General features: G+C 38.1%; 2 protein-coding genes across 12 annotated transcripts in view; one reads left to right on the top strand and one right to left on the bottom strand.

The window, feature by feature from the left end:
- Window positions 1–239: 239 nt before the first annotated feature.
- Window positions 240–12319, bottom strand: LOC113577740 (uncharacterized). Of its 6 annotated transcripts, XM_081725168.1 has the most exons (8): window positions 12180–12319; window positions 9921–9952; window positions 9789–9814; window positions 8538–8878; window positions 8035–8088; window positions 7434–7560; window positions 7240–7290; window positions 240–6383 (listed from the first exon to the last, which is right to left on the bottom strand). In XM_081725168.1, exons 5-8 carry the CDS (start codon window positions 8046–8048, stop codon window positions 6258–6260), a joined length of 318 nt encoding a protein of 105 aa, XP_081581294.1. In that variant the 5' UTR covers window positions 8049–8088; window positions 8538–8878; window positions 9789–9814; window positions 9921–9952; window positions 12180–12319; the 3' UTR covers window positions 240–6257. The 6 variants fall into 6 exon arrangements, 5 of the variants coding, with proteins under 5 accessions (XP_081581294.1, XP_081581293.1, XP_081581296.1 ...); XR_014126702.1 differs by lacking the exon at window positions 7434–7560; XM_081725167.1 differs by lacking the exon at window positions 8538–8878.
- Window positions 12320–14099: 1780 nt separating this feature from the next.
- The window catches only part of herc4 (HECT and RLD domain containing E3 ubiquitin protein ligase 4), a 29606-nt gene continuing 15968 nt past the window's right edge, over window positions 14100–27737 (top strand). For 2 of the 6 annotated variants that reach the window (XM_027010526.3, XM_027010529.3), the window contains exons 1-13: window positions 14185–14318; window positions 19098–19389; window positions 21307–21466; window positions 21928–22004; window positions 22129–22350; window positions 22431–22522; window positions 22635–22765; window positions 24233–24393; window positions 24666–24742; window positions 25297–25421; window positions 25792–25851; window positions 26272–26383; window positions 26479–26668. In XM_027010526.3, coding sequence (XP_026866327.2) covers window positions 19164–19389; window positions 21307–21466; window positions 21928–22004; window positions 22129–22350; window positions 22431–22522; window positions 22635–22765; window positions 24233–24393; window positions 24666–24742; window positions 25297–25421; window positions 25792–25851; window positions 26272–26383; window positions 26479–26668 — 1633 coding nt within the window. In that variant the 5' untranslated portion in view covers window positions 14185–14318; window positions 19098–19163. Of the gene's footprint in view, window positions 14319–19097; window positions 19390–21306; window positions 21467–21927; window positions 22005–22128; window positions 22351–22430; window positions 22523–22634; window positions 22766–24232; window positions 24394–24665; window positions 24743–25296; window positions 25422–25791; window positions 25852–26271; window positions 26384–26478; window positions 26669–27737 lie in introns of those variants that run through there. The other 4 variants (XM_027010527.2, XM_027010528.3, XM_035531431.2 and 1 more) reach the window with 4 other exon arrangements.

The following is a 27737-nucleotide window of genomic DNA, read 5'->3' as shown; positions in this document are numbered from 1 at the left end:
TGGCAGTTTCAGGAGTGCACAGCTCTTAGGGCATGGAAGAGTCCAATAATGTGAAATCATTTACTGCTGAGGTCTCCAACACTGTTCATGTTTCCTGCTGTTAGGAACTGGTCCAAAGTGACCAGACCTTCAGGTTCAATCTCCTCTAAGTTACCCTCTGCCCTCCATCCTCTGTAGCTGGATCGATCCAGGGAAGTCAAGAGACACTCACACCAGGGTAGTGAATCAAGAGAGTTCCACTTTATTGAAGACAGCATAGAGCATATATGTGTCCTATAGCTACTATCTAAATTTACAGGATGACAAGGAAAGGGGTGAGGTATGTTCTACTCTCTAATCTAAGGGTCTATGAAGAAAAGAGAGAAGCAAGGTTAGTAAAGATTAGGATGCTCTCTGCATGACCGAGCCATGAGCTGCTCCCGTACAAGCCATGAGCTATTCCTGTGTGTAGAGAGAGATAGGGAGAGAGAGAAAGTAAAGTATGCAAGAAGAGGGTGCAGATGACCTTGAGCGAGTAGCTCGTGGCCATGCAGTTACATCATGGCTGACAAGCAGAGATGTTGCGTTGGGTGCCTGAGGACAGAAAGGCTCCAGTGTGTAACATTTCCTCCTTTGATTCCACTAGGAATCATATATCAGTATTATCATATATCAGTATTATCAGTATTAGTCAGTCATTTAGTCAGTATTATCATATATCATATATCAGTATTATATCATATATCAGTATTATATCATATATCAGATCTTTCTCATATGCAGGCACCAAGACAACATAAGCATGATTCACCACAGAGGTAGGGATGCGAGTTATAAAAGAAGACAGCAGTGACAATAAACAGGGGCTAAAACAAGAGTCAACACAATAATCAAGATTATGGGCAAACATATGTTTATGAGCCAAGATCCCCAAGGGCCAACAAGGCCCATCAGCCAATTGAACCTAGAATCATCAGCAGGTGGAAGCTCAGAAATAGTGGCCTTCATGTGCAAAATGATGCCAGTAATGTTGTTATAGTAATTGGGGATGTCAAAGCAACATGTTTCATTAATGACCTTGTAGATGTCTCCCTCTTTTGCCAGGAGGAGATCTAGGGCTAGGCAGTTTTGCAAAACAGTGGTTTGGATCTTATCTACCTCATCATTGAGCAAGGTCAGGGCATTTTCAGTCCTATTGGCTAAATTAAGTACCTGCCATGCCAAACTATTAATCTTGTTAAGGGCCGCAGTAGTTCCTCCTCCCAGAAACAAACTCCAACCCATGTTAGCTTTGGGGTTAGTCCATGGGTTGGCCAATACATACCCATCATGCCTATTAAGGGTGCTGAGAATTACAGACCCTTTAGCCTTACCTGATGTTGACGGCGAATGTGTATACACGCCCAGAGACGGGATAGTTAATGCCAGGTTACAACAGTCTTTCCAGGGGAATTGATGACGAGTATTATTAACTATCAAAGTGGGTAGGGTGGAGTATGCCATCTTACCATACCCACATGATAGCTGCAGATGCCCCAATGCCCAGGAGTGCAGTGCAAAGAGATGGTGTGCCTGTTAAATTATTTCTTGTGCACCTTCCCAGCCCCATGCCTAATGCCCATACCTATTTTTACATGGAGTGTGGCCTAAAAATAGGTAAGCCTGCAGAACATAGACAAGTGGTACCTGTCACAGGTAATACTGCTAGGGTCATATTTCTGAATTTGGGGTAATACCGTTTACTAATGCCAGTGTCACAGTCTGTCCTGCAGTCTGGCCATAAATTATCATCTGAGGCCCAGGCGGGGAGGTTACCACTGGCAGCTACTGCCTTAGATACATTTAGCATAAACCATACTCCCATGTTTGACAGTCTGATGAGTTATGATTAAGTGCTGTTGCGGTAACATTATCTACTGTTACCCATGGCGTATGGAACGCTTGATGTACCAGACAGTCCTTCCTTGGCTCTACCTCACCTGCCACTACAAGGGAGACCACACAGGCTAAATTACCATTACATTGCTGTTGATGACTCTGAAAGCCCACTATCCCCCCATTTTGTACCCATTGAGACTGAAAGTAATGCCAATATTATCACACAGATAGAGCCCATTATTCCTACAGTAAAGTTTTGCATGCAATTATCAGGAAAACAAGGAGAGAAAGGACAAAAGAGTCTGCAAAGGATGTTAATAGGCAGATAGGATATCTGTTAATAGGCAGAAAGGATATCAAGGAACACTTTCTTGGTGTGTGGTGCAGCTGAGGGGTGGTCCCCCAGCATGAAATTATATAACAAATCTTGTACTATATGTGTATGTGTAGGTGCATTTCGCTTGGCGGAAGCGTCAGCTACTGGTGATTTTTTCAGCCGGCTGGCGTGTATGCACTGTGTTAATCCAGATGTTAGCACAGCACTTCGGGTCACAGTGATCACGGTTGTTGGGGGTCCGTATGTAGCTTCACCAACCTTCCAAGGGTTCAACGATTTGACCAGAACAGTGTCACCTGGAATAAATGGATGAGTAGGCTTGTCTGTGGGAACAGGGAGAGCACAAGAGACATTACCATGCACACGGTTTCTCAGTTTCTCAATCAACATTTGGGTGTAGTCAGCCAGGATCATGTCTATGTCACCTGAAAGAGAAACACCTGGGTTACTAAAATACACAAGACAGGGAAAACATGGAACATGGAAGCTGGGAGGGACTAACGGTGACAATATTTATGGGGGGCTGGAGCCATGCTCTGAAGTCTCACCCTGTTGTAGAGAGTTGAGGTTTGGTTAGAGGGCAGGTGTGGGCTTGCTGTCTGCTCCTCCTCCAGAAGCCCCCCTCTCAGCTTCCTGATTCAGATCAGATGTGTCTGTGGCCTTCCATACAGAAACATCTGCCTGAGCAAGAGCCTGTCTTATCAGTGCACATTTCACAAGCAGAGGAAGGGATCCTTTCAGCTGTGTGGCAGCAGTAAGAGCCATTTTAGACCCAGGCGTATTATTGGGTTTTACACCATGTGCCTTGTCCCACACCAGCTTGGCCTTATTCCAGGCCTGCCAAGCATTCTTCATATATTGATAATCCCAGCTAGGGTCCCCATATCCCTCATAAATAAACATAGCACTAAGCACTATAAACTCTCTTTTAAACAAGCATGTACGTGGATAGTGTCTAAACCAAGCACATTCAGCCCAACCAGCCAGACAATCAATGTATGGATCAACGTGAGCCCAGACCACACCGGGACATCCAATTCTTCGGGGTTCCCCTTTTTGGGTTTTACATAAGTAACACCTGATCCCATGGGTCACTGAGCAAAAATCAGAAGTATACAATTATAAAAAGAGCACTCAAATAAGTACAGAGGAGGGAGGGTTCACAAATAAACAATAAATTACATTTCAATAAGTCTCAGCCAGGATAACAAGTATGTCCAGTACTAAAACAACATTACACACACAATTCTTCCACCTTATCAGAGACAAAAACGCTCCTAAACTGAATTCAAACTAAATTTAAGCACAGAGATACTGAGCAGAGGAGATGACATTAAATGGGGTGTCATTTACCTGCGTAGTATCGCACTTCTGACTCCAGGCTGTAATGTAGTAGATTCAGGACTTGCTAAATCGAATTAAGACAGACAAGCCTTTGTTTCTCCCTTCTGAACTTGGTCCCCCACATGAGTAAAACAGGGAGAGTTCCTTAGAGGGGTTCAAAGCTGGCTCTGTTTACAATATCTTCTGTGTCCTGATCCTCCTGAATTTCTGAAAGTTCTTTTTTTGGTACAGTTTTTAGATGGAATGGCCTTATAGTGGGCAGACCTTCTAATGACTCATAGAGCTGAGGAAATTAGTACAGTGGTGGGTTTTTTGGCCACTTAAAGACTAGGTTTTCTGGATAAAAAAACCCTCCAGAATATCCCCTGGCAGCTCAGACCTGATATGTGCTCCATTGCTAGTCATTACAGCTTCCCAGAAAGAGTACTGTCTTAACACAAGTGGGTGAGAGCCCCAAGCCCCTAGAATGAGTGTACTAGCTGCCCAGCTACTCGATCCAGTGCCCCCTGTTGGCAGCCTATCTGAGGATTCTTTGTGCGTCATGTTACAGATACCACACACAGGCTGTCTCCACATCCTGTTTATGTCTTCTCCAGCAGTAGTTGCACCTCTGGATCTACTGCCAGTCCCTGTCTCCAGTGTGCAGGATATGGTCCTGCCAGTATCTCTCTCCAGTGTGGAAGATGCTGTCCTGCCAGTCCCTGTCTGCATTGTGTAAGTTGCAGTTCTGCCAGTCCCTTTCTCTGAACTGATGCTGATCGTCGCCGCACCTCCAACCCCACTGTTGCTGAATGCCTCCAAAGCCAACTTCAGCCATGCCTCTGGACCTCCTGGACCTACAGGATGTTCCTAAGGATGCTCTGCTGGTCTCCCAGTCTCTACCCAAAGTCCTCCAGCTCCTCTGGTGCCCACTCCCCACAACACCTCTGTGATTACGCCCCATAGACATCTAGCATCTCCACGAACCACTGCTCTCCAGCAACCATGCCCCCTGACTCTTTGGTGGTTGCTTCCCATGGCTCCTTAACAGCCATGCCTGATGACTGTTTAGTGAATCCTAAGACTTACCTGCTGCCAGGCCAGCCCCAATGACTGCTTTTTCAGTTGCTTTTACTCCTGTGTCACCTGCGCCTGTGTTGCCTCCTCCTTTTCCTAGTTTTGTCCTAATTACTGTCCATGTATCTATACCTGTTCATGTGAAATTAGTAAAAACCCATTACTGTGCCTTATGGCATCAGTGTTCCCTTACCTGTTCCAGTACCTGTACCCATGCCTGTTGTATATTTTACTGTAACTTTCTCGGTTGTATTTACAATTCTTACCTCTGTTTTTGCTTCTGTTCCTGGTCCCACAACAATGCCGAATACCAGTGTTTCGCCATCTCTTGTCTCTGTGCCTGCCTCCTATTCCAGCCAAGTGAACAGTTCTACTCTTTTCCCCCATCTCATCCATCACTCTGCTCCAACTCTGGTGCCTGTCCATGGTTTAGCCCCAGGTTTTGTAAATGCTCCTGGTCTTTTCCCAATCCCTGACTGTAGTCCTGCTCTGACTCCTGTGCCTGTCAGTAGTCCTGCCCTAGCTCTTGTATCTGCCCCTGGACCTGTCCCAACTTCTGTGTCTACTGCTTGCCCAGTTCCAGCTCATGTGTCTACTTTTCGCTTTGTCTCAGCACCTGTTTCTGCTTCTGGTGTTGGCATTTCGTTAATCTGTTTCTGCTTCTGGCCCCTCTGCTTTGAATCGTTTTGCACTTCGGGGGTCGTGTGTTAGAGAAGCGTAGCTTTCACGCTCACATACCAGCGCGTCCCCTTGGCTAGATGTTTCCCTGGCTACATGAATCACTTCCTAATTTTCCTGCTATCATGTGTTTCCATGGTTTCCTCTCTCCTTCTCCTCTCATTGTCCCCAACTGTTCCTTGTTTGTCTATCATTAGTTCTCCTATTTAAACCTTGTTCCCTCATCTCTTATTGGCTGGTCATTCTCTCCTGCTTTGTCTGTTGTGCTTTTTTGATTTGCTTGTTACATTCTCCCAGTTATATGCAAGTATTGTCTGGTTTTCCCATTCTCATGTCTATCTGCAAATATGATTGTATGCTGTGTTAGTCTAGTCTGTCTCTTGTCTAGCTAAGTATCCTGGTTCTATGTATTCCCCTTCCTTAGTCTTTTGTCATGCTCATTAGTCATACTATCTAATCTTAGGTTCATACTTCATCATTGTGATGGTTTAATGTGTACTAACCTAATGGTGAACTCAAATCCTACCTCTTTTGTCATTCTCAAAAGCATTCTGGTAAAGTGTTTCTTAATTTGGGGGCCATGATGCTAAAAGTATGGGGACTTTGTGAGAAGTGCTGGTATGCAAGAAAAAGTAACAGTACACCAAAGAATAAACTGTAGAAGTGCCCTTTGAGCATTGATCTGTATCAGTTTCCTAGTTTATTCTATCAGTTTATATTTTAGATAAGATTCAATGATTTGCACATTTTTGATCCTTGCAGTATTACATTAAAGAGCAACAGCTCTAATGTATTAACAAAATTTGTCAATTCTAGCCACAATTACTAAAATTAACAAATTGTAACAATTTACCATACACATATACAATAGGCAAGAAGTGTTTATAAATAACAGGCAAAAAGCATTTACCCTCTTTCTAGACAATGATGGCACAAACAACGGCATGTCTAAAGATGGATGAAGATGAGGATGAAGATGTCATTCTCAATTTGAACTTCCCCTTAGATCTCTGTACTCTTTAATATGTTGTAGAGTATCAGGGTCTGCATCCACCAACCCAATGGACAGGATTCTGGTAATTAAGTGAAGTTCCTTTTCACTAAGGTCTTTCTGTGAGATAAGAAAACCTATTAACATGTTATTTGTAAATTTAACCTTCAAAGAATGATCATTATGTATCTTAAAAGTCATGTTTTCAAATATTAACTTATTTACTAACCCCTTTTTTCTATATGACTTAAATGATTGTTATATTTGAATTATAATTATTGTAAATTACATAGAGAATACATCCATTCATTTACTGGGTTTTTATTGTTTTTATGGATTCCCATATTTCAATTTCTGATACCATGATAACATCTGATATCATTTGCAATGCTTCATCTTCTGACAATGTAAGAAAATGCAGACTGGTTAGAGAGGCCTCAGATTTGTAATCTATTTTTTTAAATTCAGGCTCATTGTACAGATTTCTATAGATTGATACAAATACATCTGTTATTTCCTTTTGATTAAATACTATTTTTTAAGTATGGGATGTACAATCTTAGGAACCATATGGTTAACCGGAGCTTTACAAAGATGAAAAGCTAACAAGTAAATTTCATAACATCTTTGTTTGGAAAATTTTAAGGCTCCTTTTGCTTTAGGAGCTTATTCAAGGCCTTCCTACATTTTGTTAGTTCTAGCAAGATGTTGTGTGCTTCTGTAGTTTTGTGTTCTATTTCTAAATTCTATATCTTTATTTACTAACTGTCTTATTTTCTTTAGTCTTGATGCAATCTGGATCACTTTCCTCCTTATGACAATTGGATCAATTGTTAATCAACATGCATAACTTATTGCAAGTGAGAATGCACTCTTGCTGAGTGTTTGACTGTACTTTGAGAGCTAAGAGATGGTTAAATTAGTTATTTAAACTAATTCATTTCAAGGTTTTAAATATGTTCACATATTACTTTACCTTCTTTTTATCCAGAATGGCATGGTTACCTTTGCCACAACTTTGCATACCCTGTTAAAGAGAATTGGAATATTCAAAGAATATGCTCCTTTTACAACCTCTACTTGGGACTATTTATACTACTTCTTTCTAAATCTGTGGATGTTTTAGCATCACATATGACATTTTAATCCATAGTAGCTTGCTTCATTTACCTTCATTACTGAGTGTAGGTTTAAAAAGTTGGGGACTGGAAGAGACACTGTCGCCATATAATTCCCTACAATTATAGAATGGCCTTTTCCATCCAATGTAAAAATATCAAGATGCATTCTTGTAAATCTAAATAAAGGATAAATACTTAATTACATGAAAGGGCAATAATCATGTTATTTTATGGTCTTTTTACATTTGTTTGTGCTAGTTGTTTCCACTATATGTTAACCAATTCCTTAAGATGTTCTCTTATTCTGCATATATGACTGAACAGGGTATTTTGGTCATTGAAAAGGCTGAAAAAGAATGCCAACTGTTGCATTCTGAATATATTCCCTACGAGATGTGTGTGAATGCCTTATATCACTCCATATCAACAGCAAGAGACCAAATAAGACAGTCCACCCAAACAGATCATGCTAGATTATTAAATTTGACTCACAGTTTCAGATGCCTGTTTTGATATTTGAACTGAACTGCTGTTTTTTTTTTGTTAAATTCACAGTTAGTATCACTCTAAACCTATCAGCCAGTAGTTGATCACTAAAACCTATTTAATCTGATTGTGAAGAAAATACTGGCTAGAAAATATCTGCTTACCTGATCAAGACCATATGACATGCACATGATGATGCAAATTAGGCCAAAGACAATCTGCAGGGTAAAAAAGGTAACAAATATTTTTCAAAATCCCTGCTGCTTTAGTGATTAGGCATTACTATTTGACTACTTGTCATTGTTATATTTTGATACCAGCGGCAACTACTGGGCAATGCAGAATATGGAATCAGTTTAAAAAATAAAAATTAAAGAATAGTGACACCATTGAAGAGACTTCCCCAGTTAGTTTAATAAAGCATTCCAATTGATTGCATAATACTGTAACGCTGCTGGCCCGAGTGCCACAGGGCTCGGGGCAGGACGCACAGACCTCCTCGTTCATGTGGAACATTTATTAACATGAAACACACTACACGACAGGCACTCACAAACGTTGACAGTGAACATGATCACACGGTTTTACATTTAACAAAGGTGATCACACAAACGTTACGGCTGTCGTAAACAATTACAATGACGGATGGTAACGTTAAACGACTTACTTAACAGCAATGACCAACAAACACGGACATGGGTTTAAATAGACACGGCAACACTCGACAAAGCCTTTGCACTTGTGTGTAATTCCAGGGGGGCATGGTTACTAAACAGATAAACAATACACCTGTGAATTCTCCGCACGCGGCGGACCGTACCACGTGACTTGTAGGGAAGGAGCAGTATAAATATATTGTACAGGATAATAGAGTGGTTATGAAAGTGGACTTCTCTGGTGTTAAGTGATCCTTCGAATGCAGTGAATGGCGAGGAAAAAAAGCAAATAAACAGAGTTTGAAGTTCATATCAGATGAGAGATGGCAGTAGGAACAGGGAGCAGGACAATCTTCCAGATTGGGTAATCATGGAAAACAAGGAAGGAGAGTAGCATTAAACAGCAAATTAGGAAACCATTTGGAAGAAGCACTGCGAGACAAATTTATTTAAAAGGGGGAGCCATTACATTCAGTGCATATCATAATGCACTTTCAATGGAAATGTCATCTAAAATACACTTGAGTTTGCAGGAAAAAGTCCTTAGACTGTACATAAGATTTCTGGCATGAAAAGAAGCAAAGTTCCATGGAAAAATGAGCGAGGTAGAAACTGCAAAGTTGCTGTGAACCAAGATAAAAGCATACCAGCCCTGTTACAGCTGTGATGATAACCATTCAACATGTGTGCAAATTCAAAAGTGAGAAATTCCACTACTGGTCAAAAGTGGGACATATTCTACAAGAATGTAGAGGAAAAAAAAGTTGGGACTGATGCACAAGCCCAAGGAAAAAAAAGGAGATGATTGTGAACTTTTTTGAATGTGCACAGTATATATTGCCTGCAGTGGACAACAAGGCATTATGTTGGATGTGAATATTGAGGGAAAGTCAATGGGCATGCAGTTGGACATGGAAGCAGCAGTGGCCCTTGTGTCTAAAATGCTGCATAAGGGAATCCTATTGCATTTGCCCTTGGAAAACAGCAAAATGTGGCTGTTTTCTTTATCAGGTGAAAATATCCCCCTGTTGGGCCAAATGACTGCAAATGACTTTTTCACCTTCTTGACCTGATGAGGTACAGCTGACAAACTGCTGTCCTCCAGAGCAAAACTTGATTCACTCATGATTCACTAACATGTCCACCATGGATAATGTGAATGTAACTGAACTATATCACTGGCTCTTTTATTGGGTGTCCAGTACTCCTTCTATTTTCCAAGGTGTCATGGATCAAATACTCCAGGATCTTGAGCAAGTTACCTGCTTTCTGGATGACATTCTGATCACTGCAAAAATGAGAGGAGAGCATCTTAGGAAACTAGAGGAGGTGCTGAGTCTTTTGGAAATGTGAAAAGAGCAAAATGCAAATTCATGCAAGACAAAGTGGAGTACCTCGGGAATCTAAGACAGTGAGGGACTTCGTCCTATTGAGACAAAAGTTGCAGTCATTGGTCATTGTGAACACACCCAGGCCCCGTAATATTACAGATCTATGCTCTTTCTTAGGATATTTAAATTAATATGGAATCTTATTGTGTGTATATATATATATATATATATATATATATATATATATATATATATATATATATATATATACACACACACACACACACACACACACACACACACACACACACACACATTCCAGACACATGTATTGCTATTATTGAAAGAACAGACACTTATTGCTGTTGAAGTGTCTGTTCTTACTATTACTGGGGCTTAATAATTTTAGGGGGAGGTGTGTTATATAGTGATTTCACTCCTATATTAATACTGTATGTGGACAGCTACTGGGCAATGATTAACATTAAAGTAAGAATAGTGAAGCCATTCTTATGGGTAGGGGCAGTCTCATCCTCAGGTTGTTGAATAAAGTAGTCCAGTTGTTTGAACACAAATCTAGTCTCTTTTCTGAAGATTAAGATAAGTGCAGTCAGAAAGGGAAAACTGAGTTTGGGCACCACAGCTGTAGTGTAACAGAAGGTCAAATAATGTAAAGTTACTGACAGAAGTTATAAATTTTAAAAAGGGCACTGCACACATCAAGAGGCAAAAGGATAGGTGCTACAGCAAACATGAAAGAGACTTTCAGTGGGTGGTTTTTCCAGGCTGGATAAGAGGTTCTTAAGTCTTCACCCACAATTAAAATATTAGAACCAAAATTGAGCAAAGTGGGCACTAGATACTTTTAGCAATATTGAGAATGATAGCTGAACCAGTGCCATCAGTTGGTATGTCTTTATCGTGGAACTGGACTGAGACTGCATGTTTGCAACAACAATACTTCATTAGTTTTGCTTTATCATGAATAAAACTGTTCAGTCAAAAAGCAGAAAGTCCAATCAAAGTGTACAAGTCCAACCTGCTAGATTAATATTAGTAACAGTAATCTTCACCACCATTAACTGTCACCAACACCTCAAATTAAAATGCAATCATAAGGACAGTTACATTATTTTATTATCTGAAGTGTTTAAGCTGAGCCCTTTGGTGGAGTGAAGGACTGGGTTAATAGAAGTAACCTTCAACAGTGAAACTGGCCTAGTAAGCAATAAAATCTGGCATCTGATGCCTTTCAACCCCCAACAACATAGCCATTTATATGTGTAAGTTGGAACAATAAGTGCTTAGTATTTAAAGATTATAACTAATGAAAAATAAAACTAAGTTTTATCTCACAAAGTATTCTAACAAGTACATTTTTAGTTTATTTTTAAAAGCCAAATCAAGAAACAGAAATGTTGATACACAAATTTGTTACACCATTTACAAAGGAAATTAGTCACAAGTATCAGTAAAACAACAATACCTGTGCTGGCCAGCCCACTAGGTGACCTAACCAAAAAGGTTAAACCTTTAAGTTAAACCTTTGTCCACATTTCCATGTGAATGTTATTGGATTACCCTTATAACTGAATAACTGAAAAAATGAATAGGTCTGGCATCAATACAGCAGTATAGCTCACCTCAGCAAAAATTGGTTTCACTGTAAATTGGGCCACAAAAATCAGTAAAGGTGCTATCTACACAACCAAATTTCTGCACCCTTGCCACTACATAAACATAGACAAAACAAGACGAGACAACAGCTATCTTATTTGCAGGGTAATTTCTTGAGATGCTTGAATATATATATAGGCGTATATCTTTTTAAACAATAGTCTACCTGTTTGTCTCCTCCAAAACTTAGTTCCGGGGACTCGAATTTCACGTGCGTTCTCGACATTTTTGAACAGGTCGGAGCGTATGTATTCCGTCCATTTAAAACGAAATATATGAATAGAACGAATATTCGCGATAGATATGGCATTTACTCCTCTTTTAATTAGGAATACGACCTAATTTAAACATTAGTTTGGAACACAGTTAACAACACGCCCAATTCCATTTAATCAGAAACCACAATGACAATGGCTACGTTTTCCATTCAGTTTTTTATGAAAATTGACTTAGTGCTCGAAAAATGTTTGTCGAGATAAGCAATGGAAAGTAAAATTCTATCTTAAAAACAGACGTTGTCTATATCGACAAACATTTTAATTGCTATATTTATTTCTGCGGAAAACAAGCAAAAAAGTGTTACTCTTAAGTAAAGCCCCAGTTCGTTCAGTTAGTTCGTTAAACATTTATACCGTTCTCACTTACCCCTAACAGGTATAACATCACTGTTTCCTTGCGTTTGTCTTTTTCATGTACCTTTGTCTCCTCCACTGTGATTTTAAATGTGCCGTGGAGTCAGGATGGAAATAAACAAAGCCTGATCTGCAGGTTTAGCAACACCTGTGACACCTTTTACACAAAAGAGTTATGAAGTGAATCTAAACAACAGTCATTGGACATAGATAGTTACATTTTCCTACTTAAGACTTTGGTGTTACAGTTCACCAAGATTTATTCTAAGAGTTTTATTACACTGTCATCCTTAGCATAGTGGAACATGGAACATAAAACTGCTTTGTAACATTAAATGGGAAAAGTGCTTTACAGATAAAATTTAAGAAAACATTTAAACAATATAATGTTAGATCCTGTTTTAGACTGGAAAGTTGTTATTTCATACAGTTAAACACATAGTCACATCAAATGAACAGTGTTTCTGTATTGTATGTGTTACACAGATAAAATGGCATTATGAAATGAGCATCTGCAGAGTAAAACAAAATAAGGCTGATTGGCAGTACAGAATCATTGTCCTGGTGATCACAATGTACTGATAATCACAGTGCATTCTCATGAAAGCAACCAAGGAAATCAGAGACAAAAAAAAAGTTGAAGTGGACCCTATATCAGTACTTACCATACTGTGCAAAATCTTATTACACTCAAACTTGCAATTGTAATTGAAGTTATTCAGGAGAAAAAAACAGGAAGCATATTTAACAGAAATGCCTCCAACACCATAGGAAGTATTTCAGGCAGGTTGGATGGGGAACATTGGTGCACATTTTAGTCATTTTCAGGTCACTCCAGAGATGTTCTATCAGGTTCAGGTCCAGACTCTGGCTGGGCCACTCAAGAAATTCCACAGTATTGTAGAAGTCTCTCCTGTGGTTTTTTGATGGACTCTTTGCTGGGGTGTGCAACTGTATGTACTGCTGTCTTCCCATAGTAGCAGAAGCCCAGCCAACTCCAATTCTACCCCTCTATGGGTAAGGGGTAAAAGTAAGCCCTGTCACATCACGAGAAAATGTTCCCTCATTTTATTATAGTAGGAGTACAAGTAAGTGCATGGAATTTATACTCCACTACTCATGCTTCTTAAGGTCTGTCAATGTCCTGTGCTCTTTGTATTTCATAAGGTGTCATAGTCTGCCTATTAAATTATTCTGTGTTCCTCCCATGTTTTATGTGTTTGGCTACCAGAGTAATGGAACTTTACCCAGATTTGGGTAATACCCTAAACAAACTTTGCTGACTGATGCGTTTGTGTTCTGTCTTGTCTTGCTCCCTGGTACAGGTTCATATATATTCAGATTCATGTCCGAGCACTGCTGGCTAGATATTCTTGGATGGTAGCCTATTCTCAGCCTAGCAGTCATAATAACATATGTAAAACCCCCAGTAAGCCTTCTGATAAACTTATATTAGCTAAACACCCACGACAATGTATGTCACTGTCAGTGTTATTACTGAGTTATTATAGAATAATGTGACACATTTTGTATGCTGGCTAATGTGCTACAGTCTGTACACAGTCTGTACACTGTAGTGCAATTATAAGTCTACTTATGGTCATACAAATGATCAGGGAAAGCAGGTATAAGTTGGTGTTTTTTAACATTTAAATAATTCCAATTGTGTTGTAAATAATAAATAAAATAAACTTAAATGCAAAACAAAATTTAGTAGGTAAATGGCCAGCATTGCAAATTATAGAATTTATAGATTTTTCGCTTTTGTAAAAGACTAATTTAAATTAATTGGCTGTCTTATAATTTATAGACTAAATATAATGGACTAAATTATTAAACGTTCTGGGATACATATATAGTGTTCAAGCACGAAATGACTTTTTACAAGCCTTTTGGTTGCTCATAAGGAAATCTCAACGTCATATCCTGGATATGAAACGTCTAGAATGTTTCAGAATATTGCAGTACGTTCGCGTGCCTTCCACATGGGAAATTAGTGACGTCATCGCTAAGTAGATAAAGGTATTTTGAGCATTTGTTGACAGCACGGAACTGCTTCGTACGCGTTGTAAAAATTTGTTTAAGACGTTAATTTTTTTTTTATTGTAGCTACACTATTGAGAACAAATAAACTGGCTGCCTCTATCAACAGGTAAGCAAAATGCTGCTTTTTCGATTTCTCACCAAAGCATGAATGCTGCACGAGACAGACTGAGCTTCTGAAGTACTAATAGTAGATCGCTACCAATATTATTCTTATAAAACATGCTACGGGAAGGTAATGGTCTTACATTTAGCTAACTATCAGCTAGTGAAGCTGGCTACTACATAGCTAGCTATTTTTCTAACCTAATGCCTTGTGCAGATAGCTAGCTAAGATAGCTTAGGTAGCTAACATTATGTGACATATTTGGTAGCAACGATATCAACAAATTTTATTTCCTCTGCTGCTGATGGCAAATATAGGTAGGGTACGTGATTTGTATTCACCCATATAATCTCAAAAGCATCCCGTGTTAAATTTATTCAGTATTCGACTTATTAGTTAGCTAACTAGCTACCGGCTACTCATTTTACGTTCCGACTGGCTCTGGGAATGCCCTTTGCTATTTAGCTATTTGGATAGCTAGCTAGATATCCAGAATCGCTCGGAGTTAGCATAGAATGTTGCGTTTCAACACATTCACATTTATCGCTACTCAGCAAGCCGAGCAGTGGTAATTTACATGAATGCTAGCTAATGAGTGATGTTTCGATACCGTCTCGCTTTAGTCTAGGAAATTGTAGAAGCCTTTTTTTCATTATTCGTTGTGTCCTGGCTTTTCTTAACTACCTTAACCTATGTTATGTAGAGCGAGGTTATCAATTGGCCTTTCCACCAAATTCTCGAAGTGTATAATGTAGAGACAAAATTGTGAAGTCAGAATGCATTATGCATTTCAACGGGTCGTCATCTCTGAGGCAGAATACAATTGACTTTTTCACTGTTTCATTAACAAGGCGAAAAGTGAATGGAGAGTTAATATGTGGAGTTGTAGCTTTTCTTTGACATCTTTAAATGAAAGGGAAAAACAAATGTAAAGATAAAGAGAATGTAGAAGGCACCTTGCTTCTTTATTTATGTTTGAATAGTTTTTGCTCGTTACAGGGGTTTTCACATGGCTACTTTGTGAACACGAATTATCCTGTTCTGTTAATGCACGTAGTCAACATTCTGAACATGTTGGATGTTAACATATTTGTCATAAATATCTGATTTGTTTAAACGTGCATCTCTGGTTACATTTTGATGGGTATGCATGATCTAGTTTAGTGCCATCTCTGGTTTTGCTGCAACTGTGAAGTAGCTAGTTATCTAGATTTGTTACACACAAAATAGTTAACATTGCCTATGAGGAGTGGTAATTGTTCTGCCATTAATCAGGTAAGTTACATACTACACCTATGTTCAAGAATTATTATTTTAGACTAATATTAGCTAGTAGTTTTATTGTAGATAGCCAGTATTAATTGTTGGCTTATAATATTGGAACTTTATGATGACATTAATTTACATTTAGCTGACACTTTTTATCCAAAGCAAGTTACAGTTATGACCCTGTTTATTTCCTATTTTCCACATTGCCACACTTCTCCTTCTTTGTGGTGTTCTCCCTTTCACTTGTGTCTTCTTCCAGTCCCTATCAATGCATGTACAAATAACCCACTGTTTCATTCTTCAATAATTATTGCATCCACATTGAATTCATATTATGTCCAAGTTGTGATCAAGTTCTGTAGTGTATCGTCTTTGGTTGCACTCTCATTAAAAGCCTTTTGCTTACAGTGGACTTGACTTGCGCTTGCATCCAGCTGCAGGTTTTACTGAAAAGCCTGTTGAAAGAGCTCTGGTTATAGGGGACATGTGAAATTAACTAGGCCTTTAGGGACACCAGCAGCAGTAGCTAACTGTATACTAGGGGCCAGGGCACCAGACATTGTCGGTAATCTTAAGATCTTAGCCAAGCATAGGTTCTCTAAGAGTCATTCACACAGGAGCTAACAGTATATACCTTCGCCAGTCAGGGATTACTAAAAATATGGCAGAGATGTGTTAATTAGCGATGCTGTAGTATGCGCTGGTCCCATCCCAATGTGGGGCAGCGATATAACGTACATCTGGTTATGTTCACTGAACTGCTGGATGTCCAAGTGGTGCACACAAAACAATGTGGGCTTCACAGATAATTGGATCACATTTAAGGGCAAGCCTGGCCTTTTACGGCAGGATGGTATCCATCCTACTATGGAGGGCGCTGCTCTCCTTTCTTGTAACATAAGCCACAGTCTTATGACAGACCTAGTTAATCTTTGACAATCTAAAGCAGAGGCCAGGCAGCAGACAGAGGCTAAACCAACCGTCTGCTGATCACTAAGACATACTACCCCACTCTTATGCCAATCTAGACCATTCCCTCATTTCACTGTCACAGCACATCCCCCTCCTCAACTCCTCCCTGTGTCTGTCTGTCTGTCTCTCTCTCTTGGCCACACCCCTCCTGTGTATCACACCTGTTGTTTTTCACATTGTTAAGATGTGTATTTAAGGTCCTGTTTAGTCTGTAGTCTTTGTTTAACCCATGTATGCTGTATTTAGTTACATTTACGGCATTTAGCTGACGCTTTTATCCAAAGCATCTTACAATTATAACTGAGTACAACTAGAGCAATTGAGGGTTAAGGGCCTTGCTCAGGGGACCAACAGTGGCAACTTAGCAGTGGTGAGGCTTGAATCAGCAACCTTCCTATTACAAATCAAGTACCTAAACCACTGTGCTACCACAGCATTAATTATGATGAGGAGGAGGATTACTGTAATTATTATTAATCTAATATTTTCTGCTTTGCACAGTGTGGACCAACAAATAAACAAAAACCCCACTATTTTTGCTGCTCATCCCTTAGAAACATGGGCTGCTATTAGCAAGCTAACAGGCATATTTATTATCCACCTATGTAAGAGGAAAGATATAAACATTTTAACATTTCAGCAATTTCTTGAACACTGTGGTAGCTTAGTTCTTTGAGGGAAACCATGCACTGAAGATTAATGTTAATGTTTCTCAAGGATCTTTTTAAATGATGACTCCTTCTCTATTGTTAATATGTGCATAAACATGATTGAAAGGACTTCATGTTTAACATATGTGGTGTGCATCAGCTCATTAGCTTAACAAGACCACTAGGAATGGAAGTAATATTTTTATTCAGCAATAAACACAGAAGATTGCATGCTTCATTTAGTTTGCAAGCATTTCAGATGTCAGATGTCTGTTAACACTTAAGTGAAAGATGATGTGCAGTCCATGGTGGTATAGTAAAACTTGATTTGATTTTGTTCATGTATTTACCATATTGCCTATATTCTTGTGTACACCAGTAGTATATCTTTGTATTTGAATTACACTGTGGTGTAGTAGTTTTAATACTTTTAATAGATTGTCAGTTATAAAGGATAAAATTCATTTGGGCACCACCCTGATTAACAGGGTGCCAATTTGATATGTGATTATTTCTTGTCTACTGAACGTTAGAATATCACTCTCGACTGACAGAGTTAACTAACCTAATCTGACTAATAATTTGGGGGCGGGGGGGGGGGGGGGTGCATGGCATTCCTAGTTCATGCATTTACAATAGCACTTGTGTTTGCGATTTGGGGAAAAGAATTTAGGAGATACAGTAATTCATGAATATATAGGATCCATGAATCAATGAAACAAAAAAAAAAATCATACACTTAATACTTACTCCTGGTCTCAGAATGAGGTTTGTAAAACAAACCCAGGGAGGGGTGGAGCAAGTGGATAATCAGTTTAATTACTTTATTAATTTCTAGGAGTTACAAATGACTAACTTTATTCTCTAATTGCTTCATATAGGATTTCTAGTAAACACAACTAGGAGTGATTAACAATTTGTTTACAATAAGCATGAGGTAAGCAATATACAAATGAGGTGATCTGGGTGAAACAATACAAATGAATAAGAAAAAAGTAATGAGCAGAGTAATACAACAACAGACATGTCAGAATTTGGAGATTATATTAAAATAACCATACATTACTGGTTGATTATCACTTGACATTGTAGTAGTATATTAAATGCCAAGTGGTTACTCTATGAATCTGTGGGATGAGAAAGTTGGTTGTCCTGGTAAGAATTTGAGTCTGATGGAATTTATGGTCACAGTTTCTTGAAATATAACCTGGCTGGTAAGAGCTTTTCACCTTCCCACCTCTCGGTTTATGACCCCTAAGGAAAAGGGTTCGAGGGTCAGAACGCCAGGCCATCTTGATAGATAGGCTGTTTATGGCTTTGTTGTTCAACCTCGAAGCACCAGCCAATCCTGGCTGTGCTTCGTGCTATGGAGGTCACAGTTTCATCAGGGGAGTAAAATTTGTAGTCTATCTTCCCTACAGTGTCATGCTGACACAAAGTAAGCATCCTTTAAACAAGCTTAGTTACATGAAGGTTGAAGTGTGAAACAATGGCAGTTGAAGATGTGTCTATAGTATAGAAAAATCTCAACTTCTGAAAGGACATAATAAAAGCTGGAAATCTTGGGGAAGTGGAGCTGGAGAGGGGGCCATTAGTACTCACATAACAGCTCCCGCATGCAGATGTTATCTTTAAAAAAGTCTTTGTGCCCTTTCCCCCAAATCCACAAACAGTTTTTAGTGTTTTGCCTCCAGTATACAGGGTTTTAAATGAAACTATGGCTATGAAGTTAAACTGCATTATGCCATCTTCATTTTAAAAGATGTCATCATTTTGCATTAAACAGAAACAGATTTCTGAATTCCAAATTTAGTTTTCCTACTGTATAGTTATTAGCTGTGAAAACCCTGAATTTGTTCTTGCTGTTGATAAAATGTTTTTGTTTAACTAGAGCAGCTGAACCTGTTGAGGGAGAAGACATCCACAATTGAAAGAAGAGCCTTAAGGGGCAGTAGCCATGCTGTGTTGGGGAAATGCCTCCTATGGACAGCTTGGACTGGGTGGCATTGATGAAGAAATTGTAGTAGCGCCACGCAAATGTGAATTCTTTAATGGGAGGGTGGTGCGTGACGTAGGATGTGGACAAAGACACACCGTCTTCTTGCTTGGAGATGGAACTGTGTATACATGTGGCTGCAATGACCTAGGGCAGCTGGGCCATGAAAAGGCACGCAAGAAACCAGGTAAAGCAGTTAATGTATATCTCAGTTGTTTTATACAGATGTAAACTCACAATGGCTATTTTGTTAAGTGTACTTTTTGTACCATGTCTTTTACTTTGCCATACCTTTTTTCATACTCAGTAGTTCTCTGAAGAGAACTAATGATCTTGCACTGTATGTGATATTTCCAGTGACCCATTTTATCAATGATATGTTGTGATAAAGGCTGACTGAGCAAAGTGTGGAAGTCTTCAATAGAACAGGTGCAATATTACAAGTCCAATTTTTCAACAGAAATCATGCATGGAAAAGTGTGGAAATATTCAATAGCACAGGTGCAATATTACAAGACCGAATATTTCAACATAAATCATGCAGTTATTAAATTTTAATCATAAAGTGTGTTTTACAGAGCACAGACACACAGAATTCACCCTGGACCACTCTTAGGGTGAACTAATTGAAGGTAAAAGCATTGCAATATACTGATTTGTTCATCTGTAAGTTGTAACTGTAAGAAATGGAGGAATTTACAATGTGTAGCAATAGAATGGTGATGTACTTTTGTCCATATTATACAACCCTACTTAGTCTGTAAGGCTCTTTCAACTCCACTATTACAATACACTAACAAGCCAATGCTTAAACATGTGTAATTTGTAGAGGACCTTTTTATTTGTAAGATTTTTTTTTTTCTAACTACCTTACTGATTCACTTTACCGATGAATGAAACAAGGCTAGTTTAATGTGTGTTCTTTTTGTTTATTTATTGAGCAACGTAAAATATTGAAAAATGCAAGTCTGCTGTATATTAGCATTGCATAGTATATCATTTGTTTGTTATTGCATTATTAATCTTTATGCTTTACTGATATCACATAAGGTAACAACACTCAGATTTGTTTTTATGTATTCTGATGGAAAAAGGAAAACATACCATAGAAGATTTAGAGCTTATAAATCTTTGTATTGCTTTGTATTGAACTGTCTTCGATACAGCTTTTCAGGATCTAGGCCCTTGTGTTAAAATGCTTCTGGTAACTGGTCAAAATTTGTGGTGGACCTAGGGTGTTAAAGCCACCTTACGCTGCATTTTATTAATTACATAGGGCACACATGCATTTATCACCATTTGGTTAATTTGGTGGACAAAAATGTGCTTGCGACAAGGTAGGTGGAGTGATAGAGCGGGGCATGTGACATTTAAAATCTGTCAGTGCAGTGGCAGATTTTGTCTTGAAGCAGAACCTGTGCTACCTCATCCTCAGACTTGCTCAAATGCAAATGCAACATGGTATTTCCCTAACTTTAAGCAGGAACATAAGGACGTGTCCAGTTTCTTGTGGGATTTTGACCACAAACAACACTGCACTAAAATATATTCTAGTTACTAATTAAATAAAATTGCTTTAATAATTTTTTGTTGGGAAAAATTATTCTATAGTGACCATTAAATGGGAATTAGACAGTTGGTATTATGCACAGGAAATTATAAAACCTAATTTAAATAACTTGTATTGCAATTATGTAAATGTTTTATTGTCATCATAGTAAACAACAACAACAATAATAATAATGCTTCAAGTGCCATATTTTGGTATGGTAGCTGTATACTTCCTTGACAAGTATGTTTGTTCCCTAATTTGTAAAATGTTTGTAATTGCATTGCTTTGCATCTGATTAGTGTGTCTCTGTTGCCAGTCATATGCCTTATTTCTGCACTTGGAAATGTGTCTGTGAAAAATAGAGCCCTCAGTTTCATACAGGCCTAATTGAATCTGTTTAACACCTGTATACTAAGGACCTGTATGGAGTGTGGGTTCATTGTGCATTATCCAGTGACTTCTCAAGATAAGTAAAATAGTAAGTTAAATATTTTATATGCCCCAGTCTCTTAAAAATATTTTAATATGTTTTTGTTTAATGTGTTTATGTAGAGCAAGTTGTTGCACTTGATGCACAGAACATTATAGCAGTGTCTTGTGGCGAGTCCCACACTCTTGCCCTGAATGACAAAGGGCAAGTGTTTGCATGGGGTCAGGCAACTGATGGACAGCTGGGCCTTACCAACATAGAAGATTGCATCCGAGTGCCCAGGTGAGGCACGTCCCTCCATTTCTATGGAAACACCATATCAGTGAGGTGAACTTTATACATGTTACAATGCAAAATTGCAAAGAGTTAACAGACAAAAGTGTAGGAAATACAAGTACGTGTGCGCAATACCATATGGACTTGTCTATATCTAATTTCTGACTTAATGGGTTTTAATTTTAAACCTTTAAGCACATTCAGTTTAGTAAGTAAGTTTAGTTAGTTCTTCCATAAAATTGTTGTGGTGAATAGGTGAGTTTGGTGGGAGGTGATTAAGAAAAATCATTAGTTTGCCTGTAGAGAGATTTTATTTCAAGTGATCAAGGAACCAGTTCCAGTTCCTAATATATGTACTTGTATTTGCATTCATTATAGTTGATTTCATTTGGATTTAATGAGCTAATTAAAATTAATGAATAAATAAATGAATAAAAGTAAGTTAACATGAATTTCTTCTACTGTAGAACAGTCAAATGCTTGTCAGAGGCCCACATTGTCCAGGTCACATGTGGATATCGGCATTCCCTTGCTCTCTCTAGAAGTATGATACTCAGTGTTCTTTTAATGTCTTTTTTTTTTAAACATATAATTAACATAATATAATTAAGACCCATGTTAATTCTTCATCCACTGATATTGACTTTTTTTTTATCTCCCCTCTTCAGAAGGACAGATCTTTTCCTGGGGCCAAAACAGATATGGTCAACTAGGACTGGGAAAAGAAGGAAATGGTGTCTCTACCCCACAGGTCATCCAGTCTTTACTGGGCATCCCATTTGCTCAGATCGCTGCAGGAGGTGCCCACAGCTTCGGACTCACGCTGTCTGGGGCTGTATTTGGTTGGGGGAGAAACAAGTTTGGCCAGCTAGGTCTGAATGATGACAAAGGTAGTCAGTTGCTTAATTTAGTGAAATTGTCATACTGAATAGCACAGCAGCTATGAAAATATGTGCCTGTTCTCTTGTAGATCGATGTTTTCCTTCCTTGCTGAAAACACTCAGGTCCCAAAAGGTTGTTTACATATGCTGTGGAGAGGATCACACTGCAGCACTGACAAAGGTAAGCATCAGTTCTAATGTTCTAATGTGTGTGTGTGTAAATGTCAACTCATAGTATGGCTGTTTACTTTTGGAATACATGTTACCATTGTTACCAACTCTTATTACTTTAGGAGGGGGGTGTATTCACGTTTGGAGCTGGAGGGTATGGCCAGCTGGGACACAATACTACAAACCATGAGGTTAACCCCCGGAAGGTTTTTGAACTCATGGGGAATGTAGTTACACAAATTGTATGTGGTAGGTAAGTATAAAACATATGCCTTAATTAAGCTAAATTTTCCAGGTCACCTTTGGACCTTCATGGGGACAAATTTACTGGTATTTAAAAAAGAAACGTGTGGGGTATTCCATGTCAACTCAATTAGGCCTCCGAGTTCATATAATTGATTTTCTTGTAAAAAAAAATAATCATGATATAACTTTTTTACATTTATGAGACCTTGCAAAGTCATCTACTCCAAATAATTTTTAGTTATGAATTTTTTAAAGCTTTTTAGTTTTTTAAAATCTTATTTATAATTCATAATTCAAACTATTTGGAATAGAGCTGTATCATTTTGCAAGGTCTTTAATAGGGGTTTTCATATGATTTTTTTTATTTATTATTATTATTATTTTTTTTTGTTTCCCGAAGAAAATCTATTGAATGAACTGGGAAGACTAGGTAAGGTGGTATGGAATGACCCATGCATATTTCCATAAGCATGACTGGTGTGCATGCTGGCTTTGATGTGTCGGTGATGATCATGCCTGCCTATTAGTACAGGGATACACATTCTGATTTAAAACATTAAAAGTATGTTTTGCCCAAAGCTCTGTTTCATACTAGTCTTTGATGTTTTTTTTATTTATTTGATATGTAAGAGGTATTTTAATAGACACTGCAAACATGGCTAATCTAGTACCAGTGATAATTCTTGTATTGAATCCTACACTATTACTTCACTAAGAGGAGAAAAAATTGGCATTAATACCACTTTTAGAGATTTGCTGATATTTTAGAAAACTGGTGATTCTTTTACCCTCCATCTAAATATCTAAAACTGATTTTTTCATAACAAAGTATGATTTGACTTATTCTAGTGTATATGTGGATAATTCTGCTGATCCTAAAGTTGTGGAACTCAAACCTTTTGGAGTGATTTCATTTTTACTTGATGATATGATTTATTTACTTTAGCTGAGATAACTCTCTTCATTATCAGCTAACATTAAGTTAACAAGACTGTTAGCTAGCTAACTTGCATAATGTTGACATTGTCAATCATACTTGTACACATACTGATGTGAGTAACCAGAGCTTACTTTAAAATTTATATGGTTTAACATTAGTAGTGCATTTTTTTAGTGGTGAATCTTTCTTACCTGCTGGCAAATTGATGTGTACTTTGGCCTTTTAGAAAAGTTGCAGCTTCACCAATAGCCTTACGGTAATCAAAGAGCATGACACTTGAAGACAGTCCACCAACCATAACAATTTACTTGTCCATCCATCATTTACCTCTATCTGTTTTGTTGATATTTTAATGCAAGCAACAATATTATCCTGTAAGTGTCATTAGATAGCTTTTATATCATCCTGTGTCCATTTGCTTTCATTTGCAGGATGGTGGTATGGCATTATCCTGGAGCCCTGGTTTAATCTGCATTTTAATCTTAAAGTTTCAAATGTTCTAAAATGTGATAATTATTTCTATTCATATGTAAGGCAGCATAGTCTAGCTTTCATCCCATCCTCTGGAAAGATTGATTCTTTTGGACTTGGAGGAAATGGACAACTTGGCACGCGTTCCACCTGCAACAGGAAGAGCCCTGCCCCTGTCAAAGGCCAATGGAGAGTATACAATGACTCCACACCAATAGACACAGGTAGGTACATATAGTGAGGACAACTTGCAGCAGTGGAGTTTGATTCAAAGGTTTTTACATGTAGCACATTTGTTAGTTATATATTACATATAACTAACTATACATAATTTTTCTGGAAATTCAAAGTCAAAATTATTTTACCTAATTTTGTTATCCACAGATTCGTTTTTAGATATTATGTTTTGGATATTAGTTTAGATTTATGATCTTTTTTTCTTTGTTTGCCATATTATGAAATCAGTTAACCATATATAGGGATTGTCTGTTTTAAGAGGCTGAGCCTTTCTATTGTGTGAAGAGAATTTATGCTGGAGGAGATCAGAGCTTCGCTCACTGCCAGTGTCCTCAGGTATGTGTGTATACCCAGGCTAAAAAAAATAGATTTTAGTATCCTTAAAGAATATACCTCAGTGAAGTTTTAATTCTGCCACTGTAGTGCGCTGTTTAAGAAGTTCTGTACAAAAGTTCTCTTATACTTGCATAACAAGATTTTGCACAAAAAAGTTTATTTCTTCAGTTTTTAGTTAGTTGTACCTATTTTGGTAGAATGCTTCAGTCTTTTTACTACCTTTTAAACTCATAACACTCTTCTATCTAATGCAGGTTTTATTTCTTTCCTGCAGACCTCCAGTGAATTTTTCTTTTTTAAATGTGCTGTGCTGCTTTTTACTATAATGCTTCCACTGCTTGTTCTTTCAGGCGAACTCAGAGTTTATTATAAAGCTGTTTGACAAAGCTGAATGAAATATATCTGCAAATTTACAATATGATCAGTAGTGTTGCAGAGTAAAAATTGATGTGTCTAAAATCTGGAAGATTGCTTGCTTTGGAGGCTGAGCATAACCTAAATGTGTGTGATATTGTGTATATCATATATGTGAGAAATTGTGGTTTCATTCTTAGAATGGGTGTCCTCCAGAGGATCTGAGATTTCAAAAATCTGATCGGCACATCTTAACCCTGAATGAGGACCTTATCCAAAAATGGCTGAGCCATGGTCATGGAAGACTCTCACCAGAAATTACAGCGTACAGTACTCATTATATTGAACTCATCAAAAAATTTGTTCCATTCAGTTTTCTGTTTAGTGTGTATAATTACTTTTGGATTTGTTTTACTTTATCATTCAATCGGTATATGTTATTTTGTTCGTTTCACAAGTAAAGACTTGTTTATTGACTGTGAATAGTCTGGTAACCTTTTTATTACATTTAACTTCATTTTAGTTTGTGTTTCATGATTTGTAGGAATTTTGTTTTATCGTGCAAACTTTTTAATTTATGATATAAAGCAGTTTGAGACTTGGGACTCAAACTGATGAGTCATTTTATTGTTATTACATTTGTACCTAATTTCTACTTTTTTTTTAATTGTTATTCTCTCTAATATCTCCTATAGTGAGATTGACCTTGTGTTCTCCTCAGCAAGTTGCCTCAATGGAAGTTTTCTGTCTTTGAGGTAATGTATGGTTTTCCTTGTTTTGAGTTTTTGTCATTTTAAACCCATTTTTGCATTCACATTTTATGTAAAGATAAATATTTAGCAGCATCTCTCCCTGTGCTTTAGAGAATGTTTGTTTCTTATTTCAATGGCAAGGGTGATGCATTTACATTTACAGCGTTTGACTGTATCTGGATTTATCATTTCTTGCACAGTTGAAGGACCTCTGTCTGAAATGTACTAAACTGCAATTTTGTCCCAGAATATGTTAATCTGAACTAGTGAAAGCAAAAAGTACTGAGGATTTACTCTATAATGGAGGCAAATATTCTGATTAAAGGCTACATTCTGTACTTATCCCATATGCATGAAATGTTTCCTTAAAAAAAAAAAGTTTAATTTATTTTTGTTGTTAATATGCAAGTAATCATTTTCTAGTTATCCAGATCACTACAGCACTAGCAGTAAATGTTCAGGTGTAGATGCCAGCATTGCTCGCATCCTGTTCCACAGACTTATCCAGCCTGAGTATCCATGTATCTCACAACAAGTGAGTTAATTGGCCCAATTTTCATTATATTTACTTTGAATTTAACTTCTGAAGAATGTGCATGTCGTGATTTCTGTTTTATTTATGTAATGCAGGTTGCTGCAAGTTTGGAGAAGAACTTAATCCCCAGCCTCAGCAGCTCTCCTCCAGACATAGAGGCACTGAGACTCTACCTCACACTTCCACAGTGTCCTCTGTTCAGTGACCCCAACATGTACATTACCCTTGCCATCCCATTTGCCAAGGCGGTCATCAGCCTGAAGTGTGCTCCCATCAAGGTACTTGGTAAGTGTCCTGCATTCAGTTATTGTCCCGTTAGGGGCACATTAGTGGACATTTTTGTTATTTCTGTATTGGGACTAAGTATTCCAGTTTCTTCCCATTTTTAAGTGATTTCAGCTACTGAGTTGAGTTCATCCCCATTACTGTTGTCACTGCAGGCATGTTTTACATTGTCTCCTACATGTGGATTACTATGGTGTGCCAGCAAGTATTCAGTCCTCGAGCAATAGCTGTCTTCCATTTACTTTAAATTTATTTGCTCGGAAAACAAAGTTCTGGTGTATTCAGTTTGCAGTAGAACAAATGCTACTGACTGGCAAGGGCTGAGCCTGCCTACTCCTGTTTGTAAAGGACCCCGATTACCGGTTATCTTAAATCAATGATGCAGTGACCTGGTATTACCAGAGGAAGGTATTTAGTTTGCTACCATTCAAGGTGACATGGGATAAAAGGTCATAATGGCTCTAGCATGTAGTGAGTTGTCTGTTGTAAAATGGCAAGTGTTGCAAAGTAGCTGTGACTTGCCACACCACGTCTGGTTTAAAATGTTCTTCTGATTGGTCTTCTGGGCAGTAGTCCATAAATAGTTAACATTATGGCCACTGGTGAACAAAAATCTGTACTTGCACTGTGGCTTGAGGGCACATTTGCCTACAGAAGATGATGGTGATAGCAGCATAATGGTATCACATACAACACATTTGTTAATGATACGACCTCATTTGAATTACTGGCTCTGAAACTAGTTGATCCCATCCCATGCTATTTCTGCTGATTTATTGACCACCTAAATCTTCCTGTTTTTCCGTCACATTTCAGTGGGCTAGTTCTGTTTGCCAGATGATTTGTTTTTAGTGATTTTAATATCTATGTGGACATTAATTGCTCTTTATGCAGCATTAATGCAATATGTTAACTTTCCCACTCACTCTCATGGTCACATATTTATGCTGCTGGTCTGATATTACTTTCGTCTTTGGATCTTTATTTGGTGTCTTGGATCATAAACTGATTGAAGCTACTGCCAGCATTTCTGTTTTTCATATATTACATAATGTAATATTTAAATTTT

The sequence above is a fragment of the Electrophorus electricus genome, chromosome 12 (genome assembly GCF_041902795.1).
Source record: "Electrophorus electricus isolate QZ-2024a chromosome 12, ASM4190279v1, whole genome shotgun sequence".
Classification (NCBI taxonomy): Eukaryota; Metazoa; Chordata; class Actinopteri; order Gymnotiformes; family Gymnotidae; genus Electrophorus; species Electrophorus electricus.
The sequence above is the reverse complement of the archived record's forward strand: the minus strand, read 5'-3'. Positions and strand labels throughout refer to the sequence as shown.